This window comes from Galleria mellonella, unplaced genomic scaffold (genome assembly GCF_026898425.1).
Source record: "Galleria mellonella isolate WM207_F2 unplaced genomic scaffold, CSIRO_AGI_GalMel_v1 utg23, whole genome shotgun sequence".
Taxonomy (NCBI): domain Eukaryota; kingdom Metazoa; phylum Arthropoda; class Insecta; order Lepidoptera; family Pyralidae; genus Galleria; species Galleria mellonella.
Genome location: NW_026442045.1, coordinates 2,854,562 through 2,873,645, shown reverse-complemented (window position 1 = coordinate 2,873,645; position 19,084 = coordinate 2,854,562). Strand labels below are relative to the sequence as shown.

Genomic DNA, 19,084 nt, shown 5'->3' with positions numbered 1-19,084 from the left:
CTACTTATCAATATCACTTAACGACAATTTGAAAACGTACTGTAAATTTAATCATTGCTCTATACCCTATTACATGCCTCAAGTCGATAATTTATGAACTTGAATCATGTAATCGAGTTTAGTAAAAATCAATGAATGTAGTACCATAAACAAAGAAGCATAGAGTTAGGTCAGCTGACATAATTTTTATCATTGGTCTTGTGATAGTTGTTACTCCGCCATTCTCGGTTCGCCTATTCTATCTTTCCCGTCTCGTGAGTTGAATTTTATTACAACAAATATTTTTTTTATTGTTATATGCTTATGTTCTACCTGTGGTCGTGATTATTGCTTTGGATATATATTTTATGCTTCTAAATTACGGTAAGATTGTTCATAATATGCCATTGACAAAATTATCTTTACATTCACATAACTTTGTATAATTTCGCATATTCCTTGGTTTAGTGTGAAATTTTCGTAGTACTCAATAAGTTTTTTAATTAATTAGGCTATTAGGCATCCTATAAATCGTTTATTTGCATGGCCTGCTCAGTCTTTTCCTTTAAATATCCTTTTTTCCACATATCATGTGACTGGTCATCCTAATCAAATCTGGGCTTCTCATTTCTCTATCAATTCGCTTTTAATTTTCATCTATAATTTATTTATTTATAAAGCTGATTTTCTGATTCATGTTCAGTTTTGTAACAAAATCAATAAAGAAAAATTAACGTTTTGCCATATTGATTTTAATGTAAGATATTAACATCTTATTAGAACTTGAACTAAGAATACATTTAATATATAAAATACTACTTACAAACTAAATATTTAAACTTTAGTAAAAAATTATGACATTTCAATATGCCAATTATTTATAATTCAAACTACTTATAAGTCAAACTGCTCTATTTGGCAACTTGATTTTGAAAATTTATGTCAAATAGTTATTAGATGTTTTAACTTGAAAATAGTTATTAGATGGTTTAGATTGACTCCTTATTTGAACAAAAATGAAATTTTGACTGACTGAAAATTTTATATTTATAAGCACTAAATATGTTATTTATGTTTATAGAGGTATGTCTAAAGTAATTCAATAAAATAATTGTAGAAGACATATCTTAACCTTATTTCTTAATACGCAATCATTAATTTTATATATAAAAAATATCCTTTCATAGATAATATTGTACTCTTATTTTAATAGAAAAAATATATTTTAGATTTGACATTGATTATGTAGTTGTATCTTGATAATGGTCAGCTGATCAGTCACAATTTTACCATCAGTAACAACTAAAGTGTATTGAAGAAAGGTACTTTATTTAACATTATTTTTTAATTCATGTGTGACTATTAATATAAATATGTTTTGATTTAAATAATTACTTTAAAATATTAAAATGCATTTGTTATATAAGGTAAAAATTTGTTCAATCCTGACTGGTGAGGCTCTGGGCTCGACAAGTCCTGAGTAATTTTAATAAATAATATATTTAAGTTCTAAATGTATCTATAATAATGACTGGTGTATGCTTGTAAAAATTTTACATTGCTATGATGTTCTTGTATTGTGTTTTAATGTACTTCACTACACACAATTATTAGCTATTAAACATAATTTGTCATCATCATTATAAAATTTTATTGACCTTTTCATATTCACAGCCATATTGTTATAATGCTGGCTATGTTGATGTATATAAGATTTTTTGAAATTTCTTTCTCATGCACTGTTTTATTTTTTATTTACCCAGCAGTAGGAACATTGGCATATTTAAGATTATTTTCTAGAGGAGGCCTAGCTCCTTAAAAAGCATTATATATTCTCTATATTCTGGGCTGGGCATGGCCTATTCAGCCCCCCTCTTTTAAGTCTATGGTTAGTGGTATCACTGTTTTTTTTTTCAATTTCATAAGAGAGATGCTGCTGTATTTCAGTTGTGCAGTCTCTATTTGACTAAAGCATAACATTTTTTAGACCTCTGAATTTATTAAGAATGGCTATATTTGGGTTACACTAAAGGTATTAATCCAACAAAAATGGTTTAAAATTGCTTTATTTATTTTTGTATGGGTAAACAGCTTCATGAGGTGTTTTATATTGATAAATTGTTATTATTTATTATATAATTTATATTACAGGTTGAAGATTAATTAGAACAAAATGGCGACCAAAGGCGGTTTGAAGACAATCGCCAATGAAGAGAATGAGGAGAAATTCGGCTATGTATTTGCCGTTTCCGGTCCTGGTAAGTGAATATCACTTATAAATAAATTATATTACTACTCCAGAAAAAAAAGCAATGTCTTCAATAAGTACAAAATTCTTTAGGGACATTTAACATGGGAATAAATTTCTATGGTTTAATTAATTTAAAAAATAATCATCAAATTTGGTGTACAAAAAATAGTATCAAATTGAAAAGTTTCTTTGTACTATAATTACTATATAATTGAAAAGATTAGTCTTTCAATCAGAAACATTGATTTTGCTATATCCTATCATCATTTCAGTCATTGATGGTCCTTTGCTGAACATAAGCCTTTCCTATAAGGGGAGCTTTGCCAGTAGATGCCACGCTTGACAGGCGAGTTAGCAATGGCAGTTAGGCTTTTAAAGATCTTATAAGAGGGAAGCTGCTGCCTATCCTTCAACCTTCAAAGTTTCTTTAGCTGACTCTTAGGACACCCATGGGAAAGGAAAGGGTGGCCTATTCTATGCCGAGGCCACACAGCCTCTATTACTAAATATTCTTATAGGTGTATCTATTTAATGATAACTTAGACTAAGTTTGAATAAAATATAAAGTGATGGAAACAATATTGAAATATAAACTTCAAACCAGATAGAAATTAAGAAATTACGCGATTTTTCAAAAGGATCTTTTATTGCATCCTTTTGGAGTGATGATCGTATCTGTGATTTAAAAACATCTTGTTACAGTCGTTACAGCGGAGAAGATGTCCGGATCGGCTATGTACGAGCTGGTGCGAGTCGGTTACAATGAGCTCGTAGGAGAAATCATCCGTCTTGAGGGTGACCTTGCCACTATTCAGGTAAATTATGTCAAATATTTAGCAGTTTTTTTTTAGTGGCTGAAAATGGAATAGTAACTCTGCCCGCACTATCGACATACACTGACGAGGCACTAGTGGAAGATGATAGGTGAGATTGAATGCAGGTCAGTTGGCCCACCATGACAAATTTGACAAGAATTAACCATGATGGTTTTCAGGGGAAACCGCGTGGAGGCCGTTCGACCTGAGAGGGTATATTGCTAGCAATGCGGCTATTAGATTTCATTACTAACAATCCCTTTCCCCCCAATATTTTGCAGTTAAACCACATCGGGACATGTAGTATAACTAGAGATGGGCAATCCACCTGGGTGGGTTTAAAGTCTGGTGGGTAAAAACCGGGTGTTTTGGGTTTATTGGGTTTAAACCCCATAAACACCCAAATTTTTGGGTGTTTATGATTTTGTACTTCATCATCGTCATCTCAGCCGCAAGACGTCCACTATACTGGACATAGACAATATTATTATGCAGCCTACAGAATAAAAAACTTTTAATTTGATTTTGAGTTTATTAAGAAAGAGATGAAAGTAAAATGTAAAACTACAGTCAATCACTGTCAGATTCAGAGTTATTACAAGCGATGAATTGTATAGGTTCGATAGGCTCTATTTCGTCTAAACTGTTATGTTCATTTACTTGCTCAATGAAAGCTTCTAAGGTATTTTCTTCATTAAACTGAATGTCCTCGCATTCAGCTTTATGTTTAAGATTCCAGTTATAACAAATGAATGAAATTTTTTCAGTTCTTTCAGTTGTAAGTCGATTTCTTTTGTTATTATGTATGTAGCCTTGGATACTAAAGGAACGCTCAGTGGCTGCCGAAGTACAGGGAGCTGATAGAATACGAATCGCTACTTTGCTTAACTCAGTGGAACCACAAATACCTTTCCACCATATTAGGGGCTCAATGCTATCTAATGAGCTCCATACAAATCCTCTGGCCCAAAAGTTTTCTTTAGCTTTATAACACGCCAAATCTGCCATTACATTTGACAAACTTAAGTGTTGGCTTAAATTGTAGATAAACTCCATACCCTTAAGTTCTTCCTCTTGAGTAAGTTCGACTCCTAGAGTCCTGGGGTCTAGAATATATGCTGCAAAATGTATTGGCCTCATTGCCATATTGCATCTTGAAGATACTGATGTTAGAATCTGCTGTTTGCTTTCTTCGCTCAATGTCGAAATCTCATTTAATGCAAAACGTATCTTAGCTTGTACATCTCTAAATGTAATGTATGTGCGATGCAAACGATTCTGGTCGCTCTCTAAGTAAAATATGCTTTCAGTGACTGGTTCCAAAATACTTATACATTCCCCTGTCTTCGTCCAGAAATCATCACTTAGAATTAAATCTTTAATATCTCTTGAAATTACCACATCTTCTCTAACTGTTAATATTTGCAAAGCTATCTTATTTGCTTTCAAACTTTTTAACGAAGTAACATGACTTCCCCATCTTGTAGCACAAGGCAATTTTAGTGTTTGTGTAGAATCTTCACCCTGCCTTGATTTTATCAACAAGGAACTTAATCGTTGACTCCTTTTAACAGTTTTTATTATATTTATGGCTTGCATAATAAACACAGTTACTTCTTGTATCTTTACAATATCTTGGCACAACAAGTTAAGGATATGTGCACAGCAACCGAGAGGAACAACATGTGGATATTTGAGTTTTGTTAATTCGAATGCCTTTTGTATATTTCTAGCGTTATCGCCAATAAGTACAAGAAACTTATTTGCTCCATACACTTTCATTACTTTTTCAACTTCTTGGCTAAGGTATTCACTAGTGTGAGGATTACTTTCTGTATTCAAACTTTTAACGTATGCAGGTTGAGGTTTTGATATAAGAAAGTTTATTATTCCTTCATTTCTTAAATTAGACCAGCCATCGCACTGAAGGTGTAAGTAACTACAAGCATTTAGTTCCTCATTTAACTCAAAACGCATTTCTCTATATATTTTATCTAAGTATTTTGTCGCTAAAGCTTTACGTGAAGGTATTTTAAATTTTGGTTGCAATTTTTCGAAAAATTGTATCCATAAAGGATGTTGCACCATCGATAATGGCGTCCCTGTTACAAATATAGCTCTCGCTAATTCTGTTTTTATATGATCATCGGTGTCTTGAAACTCAGCATTTATTGTAGTGTTAGCAGACGACGAGGGGCTTATAAAAGAATCATTTGTCTCTATCTCTGACAGTCCAGACATTTTGGTTTTGGACGAGCTATCTTTTATAAGTTTCATAGAGTCTTTTAATGTTTCTGGAGATTTTGGACAAGTGATAAGATGTTGAAGCATTTTGGCAGCATTACTGAATTTGTAGACCTTATTACAAAGCTTGCAAGAAACAGACTTGTTTGGTAAAGTACGGTAGTGCTCCCATATGCGTAAATCTTTAGGTCTCCCCATTGAACCTAAAAAAATGAACGATGATTAGTTGGTCTGACGAAAATTCAACAATAGAGTGCCTATTTTTTTACAATGATTATTTCTTGTTATTTACAATAAATTTATTAAAAAAATAATAAAATAAATACAAAAAACCTTTGTAAAATTACATCTCCTCGGAGGATTAAACGCAGACGCTAGTTTATTATCGTATTGTTCTGTATTTTTCTCAGCAACTTCTTTAATTCGATTAGGTACTTACGCATATTATGTTAAAAATAAATATCTAGTACACATCTTAGGCTATCCACCATTATTATCCAATGACGACTCTCAGCTAACTATGCACTATCATCCAAAATAAACGTGTATGGAAAATTTTATCCCAGTCGGTTGAGGATTGAGGATAATTGCATCAACATACGAACATATCTACATACTTTTATTTACATAACGCAAGCTAAATAAAAGCTTGTAATAATACATCTAATTTTAAGTTAAAATTGTTAAGTGATCATGATATAATTGTATCATTCAAAAATCCACTTACCTTTAATTATTTCTTGTTAAGTATAAATATTATTTCAAATCTGCTCCCTTAATATGCACTTTTTTACTGCTTTTCCTACCTAACACGTTACCAGGAAGTCACGTTACCAGAGTCAGAGTAATAGTGAACACGTTTGACAGTGATTGTCGTCGCCTCATATTCAGCGTCGACGAAAAGGGGAATCCCCAGTCATAATGTATTGCATGCGTGGCGGTCTTACTTCAAATCCATAAACAAAGAGATAATTACAGAACTCGATACTAGATGGCGCTGTTTTTGTTTGAAGAAAGTTTGCGGGCTAAAATACATAGAATTTCATCAATGACTTCCACAAAGAACAACATTTCTGTTTTTTCTAAGTCCGTATCTCTTCCGTATATTTCATAAGATATAAGCTTGGGCTACATTGTTATGCAACGTGATTTTGTCGCTGTCTTGCTAGCAGGGTTGACAGATATACGATTTAAATCGTACTCATACTATTATTTGTCTATTTTTTAATGTACGATCGTAAAGATTATGATCGTAATTCGCACAAAAACATACGACTTTTTGGTTACCTGGCAACATTTTTATTATGAAACGAACATGCTCACATCATCAGTCACATGCAACAATTTATTGGGGATTTCCCCTTCACATCTGGCAGTCCTGCTTGCTAGAATATAGGTAAGTCAGCCACAGTTACTGACGATCGATATTTAAAGGGTATTGTTTTTGTGCTGAATATTTCATAAAAACGTTATTTAATACTTTGTGGATTATTAATTTAGTTGATAATCACTGGAAGTAAAATGGATGCTAATTTGAGAGATCAAGATCTTCGTATAAAACAGTTAATAAAAGAAAATCTACGTAAGTACTCTTTTTATACCTAGGTAGGTAAGGTATAATAAACACAAAAGGTACTTAGATCGCGTGTGTTCGAAGCATTTATTCTAATAAATTTAATTTAAAATTGTAGAAAGAAAAAAATGTCTGCCAAGCCGTAGCCGAAGCCGATCTCCAAATATATTTGGCGATAGTGAGACCCAGTGTCCAGATGATTTACCCAGCGTCGTCGCAACAAAGAAAAAAACGAGGATAAAGTAAAAGAAAATTTACTGAAAGAAGAAACAAACTGTTCTAAATGCTTAATTTATGGAGAAGAGGATAAAAGAAATGAGTATTTCGGACTGTTAGTGGCTCAAGAATTTAAATATATACGGCCATGTGTGCGAACGAGGTGTTATGAAGAAATTTTAAAGTATCTACGGGAAGCAAAAGGCCAACATGTTGATCAACTGCAACATGAAAACACTGAAAATTAATTACTTTCATTTTATTATATATAGATTTTTAAAATTTCCTGAAATATTATTAGTTAACGTTTTATTTAATATTGTAGAATTGATCAATACAATTTATAAAAATAATTTGTTGGTATTACTTACATATTTTCAAAAAAATACGTAAAAACCTATTTTTTTGGGTGATTATGGGAGTTTATGGGTGTTTATTGGGTTTTTACCAAAGCACCGGGTTTAAACCCGGTGCTTTGCCCATCTGTAAGTATAACGGTGTATTTCATAGTATTTATACATGTATCTGTGTGTGTTACATCTGAGTACAGTGCAATCCTGTTCTGAACGTTTATATTTTTTTTAATCACATTTAAAATAGAGAGGAGTATGAGGTCAACCTGGGAGATAGGTAGGGATTTATTCTAATAGTACTATGTGTAGTGAAGTAATTGTCTAGGTAACAATTAGGGCACTACACTACACTTGATGCTCAGTATGTTCGCCAATGAATGTTGCATAACAGCGTACGACGTGGCCAGATAACGCGTAACATGATGCGTCTGTGGTTATAAACCGAAAAAGATTCGCGTCGTCATCCATCATCATACAAATAACACCTTCGAAGATATGTACTATGAATATTACTAACACATTTTTATCGTTTCGCACTTGTTGCTTAGTAGTGCCTTTAGATGAAATTGTACTTTTTCTAATAGGCAGTTCTTTATGATGGATCTTTTGTACATGTCAATAAATTAAAAATTATATTTGCTTATAACACTGTTGTTTATGTCTATAGGCGATGATTACCTTTTCTCGACAGGAGGGATGCCACCTCATGTTTCCCGGTAGCTAGTTTAAAAGAAAATAAATTTTAAGGGAAAGTATACGAAAAAGGTTTTAGGTTAGATAGGTAGTAAATGGAGTTATTTTAGTTAGTCTATAGATAATTGATGCATGGAAAAATATCTTGAATTTGTTTACTTTCTTGGTTTATACAATTATTACTCAGCTATTTTGTACACGGATTTCGAAACTATGATAATGAAAGAACGAGGTTATTTATAGGTAACATGGAAAGTATGTTTCATAAATTGGTAATATTCTTAAACGATAGTTTTTTGTCTTTATACATTACATTACATTCATCAAATGTTTGAAACAAATATAATATATAATATAATATGAGAGTGAAAGAGTCAATAAATGCCAAAAATTTTTAGATTCAAAATTGAAATATCTTCATGAAATTATAATTACTGATTATATAATGTTACTCGGAGACTCGCTGGGTCCACGATATTGTTGCGAGTTCGATTTCTAAGACTCAGCTGGTTAAAAAAAATTGTTCCTTTGTAATTTTTAATTTACTCGTAATATAAAGTTTTAAAGGAAATGGCAAGTTATTAACTGAGAACTCATTATTAAATAGGTATACGAAGAAACATCTGGCGTGACCGTGGGTGACCCTGTACTTCGTACCGGCAAACCTCTGTCCGTCGAGTTGGGCCCTGGTATCCTGGGTTCCATTTTTGACGGTATCCAGCGTCCTCTGAAGGACATCAACGAGTTGACACAGTCTATCTACATTCCCAAGGGAGTGAATGTACCATGCTTGGCTAGAGAAACTGACTGGGAATTCAACCCATTAAACATTAAGGTCAGTATGTCATATATATAGTTGTTTTTTTTTTTAATTTATAATAATGAAATGATAACCCCGCTAGCGCTATTAGTATATACTGGTGAGACACTAGTGAGGGATGGTAGTAGGACAGTTGACCTGACCTATAATGACAATTTATAAGATAAAAATTTAACCAAAATTGTTTCCAGGAAGGTTTCCTGATTATTTTATGAGGTTGACCTGATGTGTTATTCCTAGCAGTGGGACTGCTCGTCTTTGCTACTAACAATCCCTTCTATTCTGTGTTTTATATTTAAGTAAATACTGACTTGACTCAAAGTGTCATATTTTTTTTATGAATGATAATGGAATGGTAATCCCCGCCTGTGCTATAGTTATACACTGGCAGGGCACCAGTGAAAGATGACAGGTGTGGATGAAAGCAGGTCATTTAGCTCATCATGATGAATACATTTCGAATTGAGCACTATGGTTTCCAGGGGAACCTCATGGAGGTCGACCTGATAGGGTATATTACTAGTAATGGGGTTATTTGACTCCATTACTAACAATCCCTTTCCCCCCACAGTATCATATTAGTACATAGTTATTAATCCCCTAGGTTGGCTCCCACATAACCGGTGGTGACCTGTATGGTATTGTGCACGAGAACACTCTGGTTAAACACAAAATGCTGATGCCGCCCAAGGCCAAGGGTACAGTCACCTATATTGCGCCAGCTGGCAACTACAAAGTCACTGTGAGTATGGGTTTATTTATTTATTTTGTACCAATGTAGATGGATGTATAAGATGGACTAAATTCTATAAAAGCTTCTCTGGGAATTGATTGTTATGAATATAAACTATAATTGTGATACATTAAGTATTCATAGATTCTGTTTTAATATAACATAATAAAAATATTTGACTAGATCATATAACAGTAAGTTGTATATATAATCCAATAGATGTACAAAAGAATCAATTAATTGAATAAAAATTTCGATTTGTAATAATCTTTAATTACATTTAGGTTGTCTAGAAGAGATTGCTTAGTGATAAGGCCGTCTTTTGTATAATTTTTCATAAAAAATAACTGTATTTTCTATTTTATAAATGGTGGAATAAAGTGTAAAATAAATAATAATAATACATTAGAGGAGTTTGCTGTGATAATGTAAACAATATTTGCCTTTTGAAATTATTCGAACAGACTACACATTATTCATAAATTCAAGATATGTCTGCAAGATAACAATTCTTTATTTGCATTGTACACCACTGTTTAATTAAAAGAAGATATCTGAAATGTTATTTTGGCGTTTTCCATTTGAACAATTTGTTATATAAAATTATTAATTTACAACTATGCCAATGTTAATTTTGTATCCAATTTTTGTTGTTTCATTGTCTTAATAAATAGGACTTTTTTTTTACAGTATTTAGAAAAAAAAACCACGGTATTTGTTTAATGATGGACCCTCATCTAGTACACAATTAAAATTATTTAATGCTAATGAATTTGACTCTGTATTTATAATAACTTTTAGATTTGAATATGTATAATTGTTTGTTTGGATAGGATGTGGTGCTAGAGACAGAGTTCGACGGTGAGAAGGCGCAATACACTATGTTGCAAGTATGGCCGGTGCGTCAGCCGCGACCTGTCACCGAGAAGTTGCCTGCTAACCATCCACTACTCACCGGACAGCGTGTGCTTGATTCGCTCTTCCCGTATGTATATTTATTTTTTATTCTAATATCGCATAACTCAGACATGGTCATGTAATTTTAATTTTTTATAAATTAGTTTCTAGGTTTGAGCAAATTTAAAGAATAGATTTCTAACTTTTATGTTCGGCCGAGCGCGCTTAATATTCTTGGTGTTGCAAGCGTACATAAGCAGTGGTAACTCTGTTTATCATCAGATGGGCCGTATGCTGGCCAGCACTGCCTGTGAATAGGAAATAAGCTTACATTGTACTTGATGGTGACTGATAACCTACAATCATAGCCTGTAGATATGACAACGACGAATATCGCGCATATCCTGCAGTTCTTTTTTTTTATACAACTTGGTTCATGGAATCGTAATAATACAGACACTATACGAGGTTTGTCCGGAAAGTACGTATAAAAGTTTTTTAAAAATTTTATTTTACAATTATTCAGGTAAATCAATTTTATCCCCTTCAAAGTACTCCCCCTGTGACATAATGCACTTGTGCCAACGCCGTTTCCACTGTGAGAAGGCTCCTTGAAAGTCCTCTGGTTGTAGGTTTCTCAGCTGCCCCGTCGTAGCTTTTTTTATCTCATTTATGTCCCCCAAATGCCGCCCCCGAAGTACCAATTTGGTTTTTGGGAACAAGAAGAAGTCACACGGGGCCAAATCCGGCGAATAGGGGGGGTGTTCGGTCACCGTAATGGAATTTTTACTCAAAAACTCACGGACAACAAGAGAGGTGTGGGCAGGGGCATTGTCGTGGTGAAGAATCCAACGCCCCTCTCGCGCCAATTCTGGACGAACTCGTGCCACACGAGCTTTGAGGCGTCTGAGCACATCGACGTAGAATTTTCCATCAACTGTCTGGCCTGGAGGGACGAATTCTTGATGGACAATCCCCCGAACATCGAAAAAAACAATCAACATTGTCTTGACATTTGAGCGGGATTTTCTTGATTTTTTTGTTCGTGGTTCCCCGGATGTCTTCCACTCTTTGCTTTCACGGCCATTCTTGCCGAGTTTCGAGAGAAACTTGATTACGACGCGCTGCTCTTCAACGGAAGCGGGCTCCATGCCGACGGGGTTTCGTTAAGAGGTAACTTCACAGATGGCGTGACAAGCCAGTTCGCACCGCACGGCGGTCAGACCAGAACTGAAGCATTGTTAGGGACATAAGGAAGGGGTCCTGCGCTTACCTGGCCTCCCCACTCCTCTTTCTCGCATTCCAGAACACTTTTATACGAACTTTCCGGACAGACCTCGTATATATAGTTTCTATCTAAATTTATGATTTCTGAATAAGTAATATTGAGTTAAAATAATTTTTATAATTAAATCACAAATTTAAAAAAAAAATATGTAAATATAAAAAAATAAACGAAATAAAGCATTTAATATATTAAATATTGGTTAACTAATTTTTATCAAGGACTTCGTTTGACGCTTACTGCAAAAGAAGCCATAACATTCGGGCTCATTTGTCATATGTACTTGTGGACGGGTGATGCTTGCGGGGACTGGTCTGCTCGTGTTTATTTGTTTTTTTTTTTTTATACAACTTAGAATGGCAAACAAGCTGACGGTCCACCTGATGGAAAGTGGTAACCGTCGCCTATAGACATGAGCTTGCTTGCTTTTTTATGCTTGTATAAACAGAATGGCTATTAATAGTCATAGTTACCAGATAAATGTAAAATTATCTAGTACATAAATAACTTGAAAACTAACTGCTGAGTTTCTTGTAGATTCTTCTCAACAGATAACAACATTTCGAATCCTTCAATAGATTTAGAAAAAAAAAAAATGACAAAATAAAACACCTTATATTTTATATTTGAATATATATTGTTCTATTCTATTCTAAATGGTGCAGTTGAGTAATTGCAAATGTTTGCTGTAGGTGCGTACAGGGTGGTACCACAGCCATTCCCGGAGCCTTCGGTTGCGGCAAGACTGTGATCTCGCAGGCGCTCTCCAAGTATTCCAACTCCGATGTCATCATCTACGTCGGATGCGGAGAGCGAGGTATGTTCGTTATTTTGTTTATACTAGTGACAGAAGGGAAAAACTTACTGTACTTTTAGCTGAAATAATACTACTACTTAAATAACATACTTAAATAACTACTTATATAACATACTTAAATAACTACTTATATAACAGTATATAGACATCGTAATATATGCTATTTGGAATTAATTTTTCAAAATATATTTTCATTTTTAAATATATTTATGAGTATATAATATCACTATTTGTGAATGTACCATATTCATCAGATGTGTAATCTTAATCTTCTCGGCAGGTAACGAAATGTCTGAAGTACTTCGAGACTTCCCCGAGTTGACGTGCGAGGTTGATGGTATTACTGAATCAATCATGAAGCGTACAGCCCTGGTGGCCAACACCTCAAACATGCCTGTCGCTGCCCGTGAAGCCTCCATCTATACTGGTGAGTTCACTGTTGAACCTGATTGATGTTATGTGAGCTCTTTTACACACGAAAACCTACTGAACGAATTTGAATGAAATTTGGTACATGGGTAGGTTGTATACTATTGTTATATTTATTGATTCACGCTGGAGAAGCCATGGAATAAAGCTAGTATTCTATAAAAAATATAATGATATAAATTTTCAAATGCGTTAGAAAGTGAATCTGTTATACAGCAAATGGCGCAAATAATTTTTGCGCATCATAACAGTATTTTGACAATTTTATGAATATATCAATAATTTTGAGCAAATAAATTATTTCATATTCTGTATATTTATTGGCAAATAAAATATGCTTTTGGTTGTACTCTTAAAAATACTATAAATAAAATATCACATGTAAATATGATGAATATCAACTTGCAGGTATCACTTTGTCTGAATATTTCCGTGACATGGGTTACAACGTCTCCATGATGGCTGACTCGACATCACGTTGGGCCGAGGCTCTTCGTGAAATTTCCGGTCGTCTTGCTGAAATGCCTGCCGACTCTGGCTACCCAGCCTACCTGGGTGCGCGTCTCGCCTCCTTCTACGAGCGTGCCGGCCGTGTCAAGTGTATGGGCAACCCTGACAGGGAAGGTGGGTTAATTTTCATTCTTCTCTTATCCTTGAAATATAGGTATTTTTTGTAATTGGTAAGAGAACATTTTTCATTTGATTTTATATGAAATTATTTGGTTATTAGCCATTTTAATTAATATTTAAAGATGTAGTAATAAGAGTACATATTGAGTGTAGTACAATTTATGTAGTATAATTAGACTATATATAATTCTTATCCATATTACGAAAAAAAGATTTGGCTTATAGTTTTACGACGGGCCGCCTGCCTGACGTCAACCCTCCTTGGGAAAGCTTTTGTTAGTGGTTTCCGCCACCTACGCGGCTCGGGAGGCCGGGGTCGCATACCCGTATGCCCTTATTTTAGAATCGGACAGATTTCTAGAAGAGGACACCCTTGACACAAAGAATGGAAGAGGAAAACATATTACGCCGTCCCCAAATGATAGTTGGGATAAGGGTAGGAAGATGAAGATGATGAATTAGACTATATATAATTACTAAGAGAATTTAATCAAAATTGTAGTTCTTATTTTAATTTAAAATTCTATATTTAAATTTAGCTTTTTATATTTCAAAGTCAGTGATAAGTGTATACATCTCTATATATATTACATTATTAAACAAAAGAATTACGAAACTAGATTTTTATGTGTTAGTATTTAAAGTACAAAGTCAGTCGTATGCTCAGTTGTACATCATTGACACTCTTTGTTTATGATTAAGAATTGTTTATGGTATGTCAATGTAAGTATTTAACAGACCAATGCTGGGCATAGGTAGATAACTGTGCTCAAAGGTATAACATACTATATTATGCTGGTCTGGCTTAGCCTAAGATGTTTGTGGTTTTATTTTGACATTTTTGTACAAATGGCGAGTTTAATGCCATTTTCTATTATATTTTGTTTTCACGAATTTGTGAGATTCTAAATATGAGAATGAATGATGGTAACACGAATTAATGTAATTACTTAATTATAATTTGAACATGATTTTATTTTTGATCAGGATCTGTATCCATCGTGGGTGCCGTGTCACCGCCCGGTGGTGACTTCTCCGACCCTGTCACATCGGCCACACTCGGTATCGTCCAAGTGTTTTGGGGTCTTGACAAGAAACTTGCCCAGCGAAAGCATTTCCCTTCCATCAACTGGCTTATCTCTTACAGGTAATTTAATAATTAAGATTTATAATAAAAGTAACCAATTTTTTTTTGCCTACTTTTGCTTTACTAGTCAATTATGGTTAATGCATAGATAATTTATTTAGGTGTTTTTTTCCACCATGCGTGTATTTTTACACCTATAAGTTAAATAAAACATTTTGGGATATTAAATATATTTAATTTAATAAATAAATTGTTTCTGTATTTGCCGTGTTTTGTTGAACTTTAATTGAAAAAAAAAAAGTAATTTACATTTAGATATGTTTGTTTTGCATTAGTTGGTTTATTACTGGTCTATATATTATATAGTTAGCTTATGGTGGAGTGTTGTATATAATTAATAGTTATTTATAATTTATTTGCCCTTAATGGTATTCCGATTTTCGTATATATTTTATATCATAAACTTTTGTTTATACAGCAAGTACATGCGCGCGCTGGATGACTTCTATGAGAAGAACTACAGCGACTTTGTACCACTTAGGACCAAGGTATGTCTAGTTATATATTTGCAAGCAAATATATATAATATTAAACAAATTATTTTGTTACTTATACATATTTAATGTTTTATAAATTATATAAATTTATTTAATTTTCGTATTTTAATGTTCGTTTTAAATAGTTGAACTAAACTTGATTATGTTAGGTACTTTGCAGTTTGTATCAATGTTGAAAAAATATTAATATATTGGACCTGTCACTCCTATTTGTTAAATTATATAAATTTAATTTAAAAAGCAATACATTTCAGCCTATGTTTTTCACTAATAATAAAGATTACTATCGGTGATTTTTTTTAAATCAGTTAAATATTTATTTATTTTATCCATCGTAAAAAAAGAATTAAATTTTAAACTTCATTAATACATGTCCATTTGATTGTCTAGGTTAAGGAAATCCTTCAAGAGGAGGAGGATCTATCCGAAATCGTACAACTGGTCGGCAAGGCTTCGCTCGCCGAGACTGACAAGATCACCCTCGAGGTTGCCAAGCTTCTTAAAGACGACTTCCTCCAGCAAAACAGGTAAGGAGTTTCTGCAATATTTTTTTTTATATATTTTAATTTAATTATATCTAAGGTTTATTAACATAATTATGTTATATTAACATTCAAATAGTGATGATGGATAATATTAAAATTTCAATACCATATCATTTATTGAACACCAGGATTGAAATTGGCGTGACTTGATGTTGTAGTTAATAGTAATAAAGTGGTACATTTTCCACCACAGATAACACTTACAAAAAGCATAATTTTTTCTGACTTGTTATCAGAAGTTACGATATCATATCAACATAATATGCCTTTATACTTTACTAGAACCCCGCCAGTGTAATAGCGCAAATAAAGGTTACCACTTTATTTGCGTTTTTTTTTTTAAATTTTATCCTAAATATTTTATCTCATTGCTCTAATTACTACACCTCATTGGAATCTCATTATATTAATATATAAAAATCCTAATGTCACGATGTTCGTGTTCGTTCACGCTAATTTTCGAAACTGCTCAACCAATTTTATTTAAATTTAATACATGTTTATTGTTTTAATTAGAGAGATAAAATAGTTTTTATCCCGATGAGTGGGCCCTATAGGATGAAACGTTTGTTGGGTCAGTTAATTGTAATATAAATAAATATCCACCAGCTACTCGGCGTACGACCGCTTCTGTCCGTTCTACAAGACGGTGGGCATGCTCAAGAACATGATTGCTTTCTACGACATGTCGCGGCATGCCGTTGAGTCCACCGCGCAGTCGGATAACAAGGTTACATGGAACGTTATCCGTGACGCCATGGGCAATATCCTGTACCAGCTTTCATCCATGAAGTTCAAGGTATTTACAAACTTATTTTACTTGTCAAGATTAAATGTTGCAAGCTAAATAAAATCAGTTCCTCCTAACAGATTTTGCTGAATTTTATATACACCTTTATTTTAGCAGTACTCAAAATGGCCGCTGTCACAATATAGCGGATGGTGTATATTTTGTAAACTTTGTTAATATGGGTATTAAATGAAAGAGCTGGCATTTATGCCGTGTAGGTGCATCCGTGTGTTTATTTTAGTCTATACTCTACAGCCAGTAAAAGAGCCATAACTTGTGATATTTAGTGATATAGAATTATGATATATTATTAATGAATCTTCTTTTTTATATTAGTTTTGTCGGAAAATACAATCTTATCATTTATTACAGGACCCGGTAAAAGACGGCGAGGCTAAGATCAAGGCAGACTTTGACCAGCTCCTCGAAGATATGTCGGCGGCCTTCCGCAACCTTGAGGACTAAGCGACACCATCTAGTAGCGTGTCGAACGAGCGGCGTACAAACGGGACTGTAACCAATAACTATCCCGCTGTCTTCAAATATTTTTATTTTATAATAATATTGTAATAGACGATATGATAATTTATTGGATTCACCCAAAGCCTAATTAAAAATAGGGTGAATGGCTCGCTCGTGTTGACACAGTTTTGTTAATACTTAGCCGTAATTCGTGTTACGCAGTCTATGTAGAGTGCATAGGTTATATTACTCGTTTCAAATCAAATATTCACGATTCTATTGTTGATAAATTGAGTCTTAGATTCTCGGTAGGCTCGCGCGCCCGAATTTTATGACCTTGTATATACATTACCCACAGTCTGCAACGCGTCGGTTGGTCTTGTTCGGTCGCGCGACTCCACATGCCGTTAGTTGTTATTTATATTATTATTATTAAATAAATATACTATTTATATACACTAACAATCAATTATTTGGCCCATTGATATTCTATTGATAATATCGAGTACCCTCTTGCATTCCACGTTATATTAGTTGTATGGAAAACATCGGCTTTAACGCTTCATTGCAATAACTTGTTTCAGTTTACTATTTTTTTTTTATTAAAACGATTATTTATATACAGTATTATATAACTCTGGACAAGTGAGTGCACATTCTACGTACGGCGTAGTTGTTTGGTTTCAATGTGTACAAATATATCTGCGCAATAAATATACTTGCTGTTTGAATTTCTGTGACGTTAAGTGTTGAGAGGTGAAGAAAGTTATAAATAATAAAAAATGTAAAGTGTACAAGGTTGTTTTATTTATGTATATAAAGCCCAATAGAGTTATATTCCCTTACTTTTTTGATTTAGGAGATAGTAGTAATTAATGTTTGTAGTGCGCTGAAGCCATTTTAAAATTTGAAGCAGTTTATAAAGAAATCTTTATCATTTCACCAAACACAACTGTTTCTAGGCTTTTTTATACAACTTAGAATGAAAAACAAGCTGACGGCCCACCTAATGGAAAGTGGTAACCGTTATCTATAGAGATGAGTAGAAACATGGACATAACAGAGTATATTGTTTCGTCCATTATACCCCCCATGCGTTGCCATTCCTTAGGACTCGGGTGTTATTCCTCTGTACCCTGTAAATTCACGTCATATCCCACCCTTCAAACCGAAGCACAACCATGCAAACACGACTACTTTACGGTTGAAACACGAATGGGTCAGAGGTACCCAAGCAAATGACTTTTGTACAGTCTCCCTCTGGTTTTAAAGTGAAGTACTATTTTATCGAATTTGTCCAGTAGAATACACGTAGATTCAAATATATAAATACTTATGCGACTTTTTTTTATACAACTTAGAAGAAACAAGCTGACGGCCTACCTGATGGAAAGTGTTAACCGGCGCCTATAGACATGAGCAGTACCATGGACATAATAGAGTATACTGTTTCACCCATGATACCCCCCATGTGTTGCCATTCCTGAGGACTTGACAGGAAAGGTGACTATAAGTATATGGGCGATAATCGCATAAAGGGACAAAACCCTATCTATTCTTTATCTTAATAAGTTTTGTACAAAATCAGAGCTCGTTATAATTACCTTGTGGATTGAAGCAATAAATAACTCGATTTATGAGGGAATCCTAGGGAATCCTTTTTTTATGTGACTTCAGTAGAATTAACCTCATATAGCTTTGTTTTCATCATCAGCTATTAACTGTCCATTGCTGAACATAGGTCTCCTCCATAAAAGGGGGAGGGAGGGTTACTAGTAGTTGCCAGGCTTGGCAAGTGATAACCGCAGTTAGGTTTTGGTGATGTTTTAAGAGGGACTGCTGCGCATTCATCGACCATTACGTTCTCGTAGTCGCTTCTTACGACACCTACAGGAAAGGAAGAGGTGG

The 19,084-nt window shown here is 33.8% G+C and overlaps 2 protein-coding genes across 2 annotated transcripts; one reads left to right on the top strand and one right to left on the bottom strand.

Moving 5' to 3' along the window:
- Window positions 1-211: 211 nt before the first annotated feature.
- On the top strand, window positions 212-17,973 carry LOC113513070 (V-type proton ATPase catalytic subunit A). Its single transcript, XM_026897057.3, has 14 exons — window positions 212-363; window positions 2,131-2,237; window positions 2,933-3,045; window positions 8,732-8,959; window positions 9,549-9,686; window positions 10,511-10,662; window positions 12,552-12,676; window positions 12,957-13,103; window positions 13,514-13,729; window positions 14,723-14,882; window positions 15,301-15,370; window positions 15,770-15,906; window positions 16,534-16,723; window positions 17,087-17,973. Exons 2-14 carry the CDS (start codon window positions 2,153-2,155, stop codon window positions 17,177-17,179), a joined length of 1,854 nt encoding a protein of 617 aa, XP_026752858.2. The 5' UTR covers window positions 212-363; window positions 2,131-2,152; the 3' UTR covers window positions 17,180-17,973.
- LOC128200642 (uncharacterized) lies at window positions 3,363-6,700 on the bottom strand. The gene is made up of 2 exons (XM_052894718.1): window positions 6,017-6,700; window positions 3,363-5,492 (listed from the first exon to the last, which is right to left on the bottom strand). The coding sequence occupies exon 2, from the start codon at window positions 5,485-5,487 to the stop codon at window positions 3,616-3,618; it is 1,872 nt and encodes a 623-aa protein (XP_052750678.1). The 5' UTR covers window positions 5,488-5,492; window positions 6,017-6,700; the 3' UTR covers window positions 3,363-3,615.
- Window positions 17,974-19,084: the final 1,111 nt, after the last annotated feature.

Coding starts and splice junctions, on each gene's coding strand:
- LOC113513070 (XM_026897057.3), top strand. CDS start 2,153: ATGGCGACCAAAGGCGGTTTGAAGACAATCGCCAATGAAGAGAATGAG. Junction 13,104..13,513: donor TGAAGCCTCCATCTATACTG/GTGAGTTCACTG, acceptor ATCAACTTGCAG/GTATCACTTTGTCTGAATAT. Junction 13,730..14,722: donor GGGCAACCCTGACAGGGAAG/GTGGGTTAATTT, acceptor ATTTTTGATCAG/GATCTGTATCCATCGTGGGT.
- LOC128200642 (XM_052894718.1), bottom strand. CDS start 5,487: ATGGGGAGACCTAAAGATTTACGCATATGGGAGCACTACCGTACTTTA.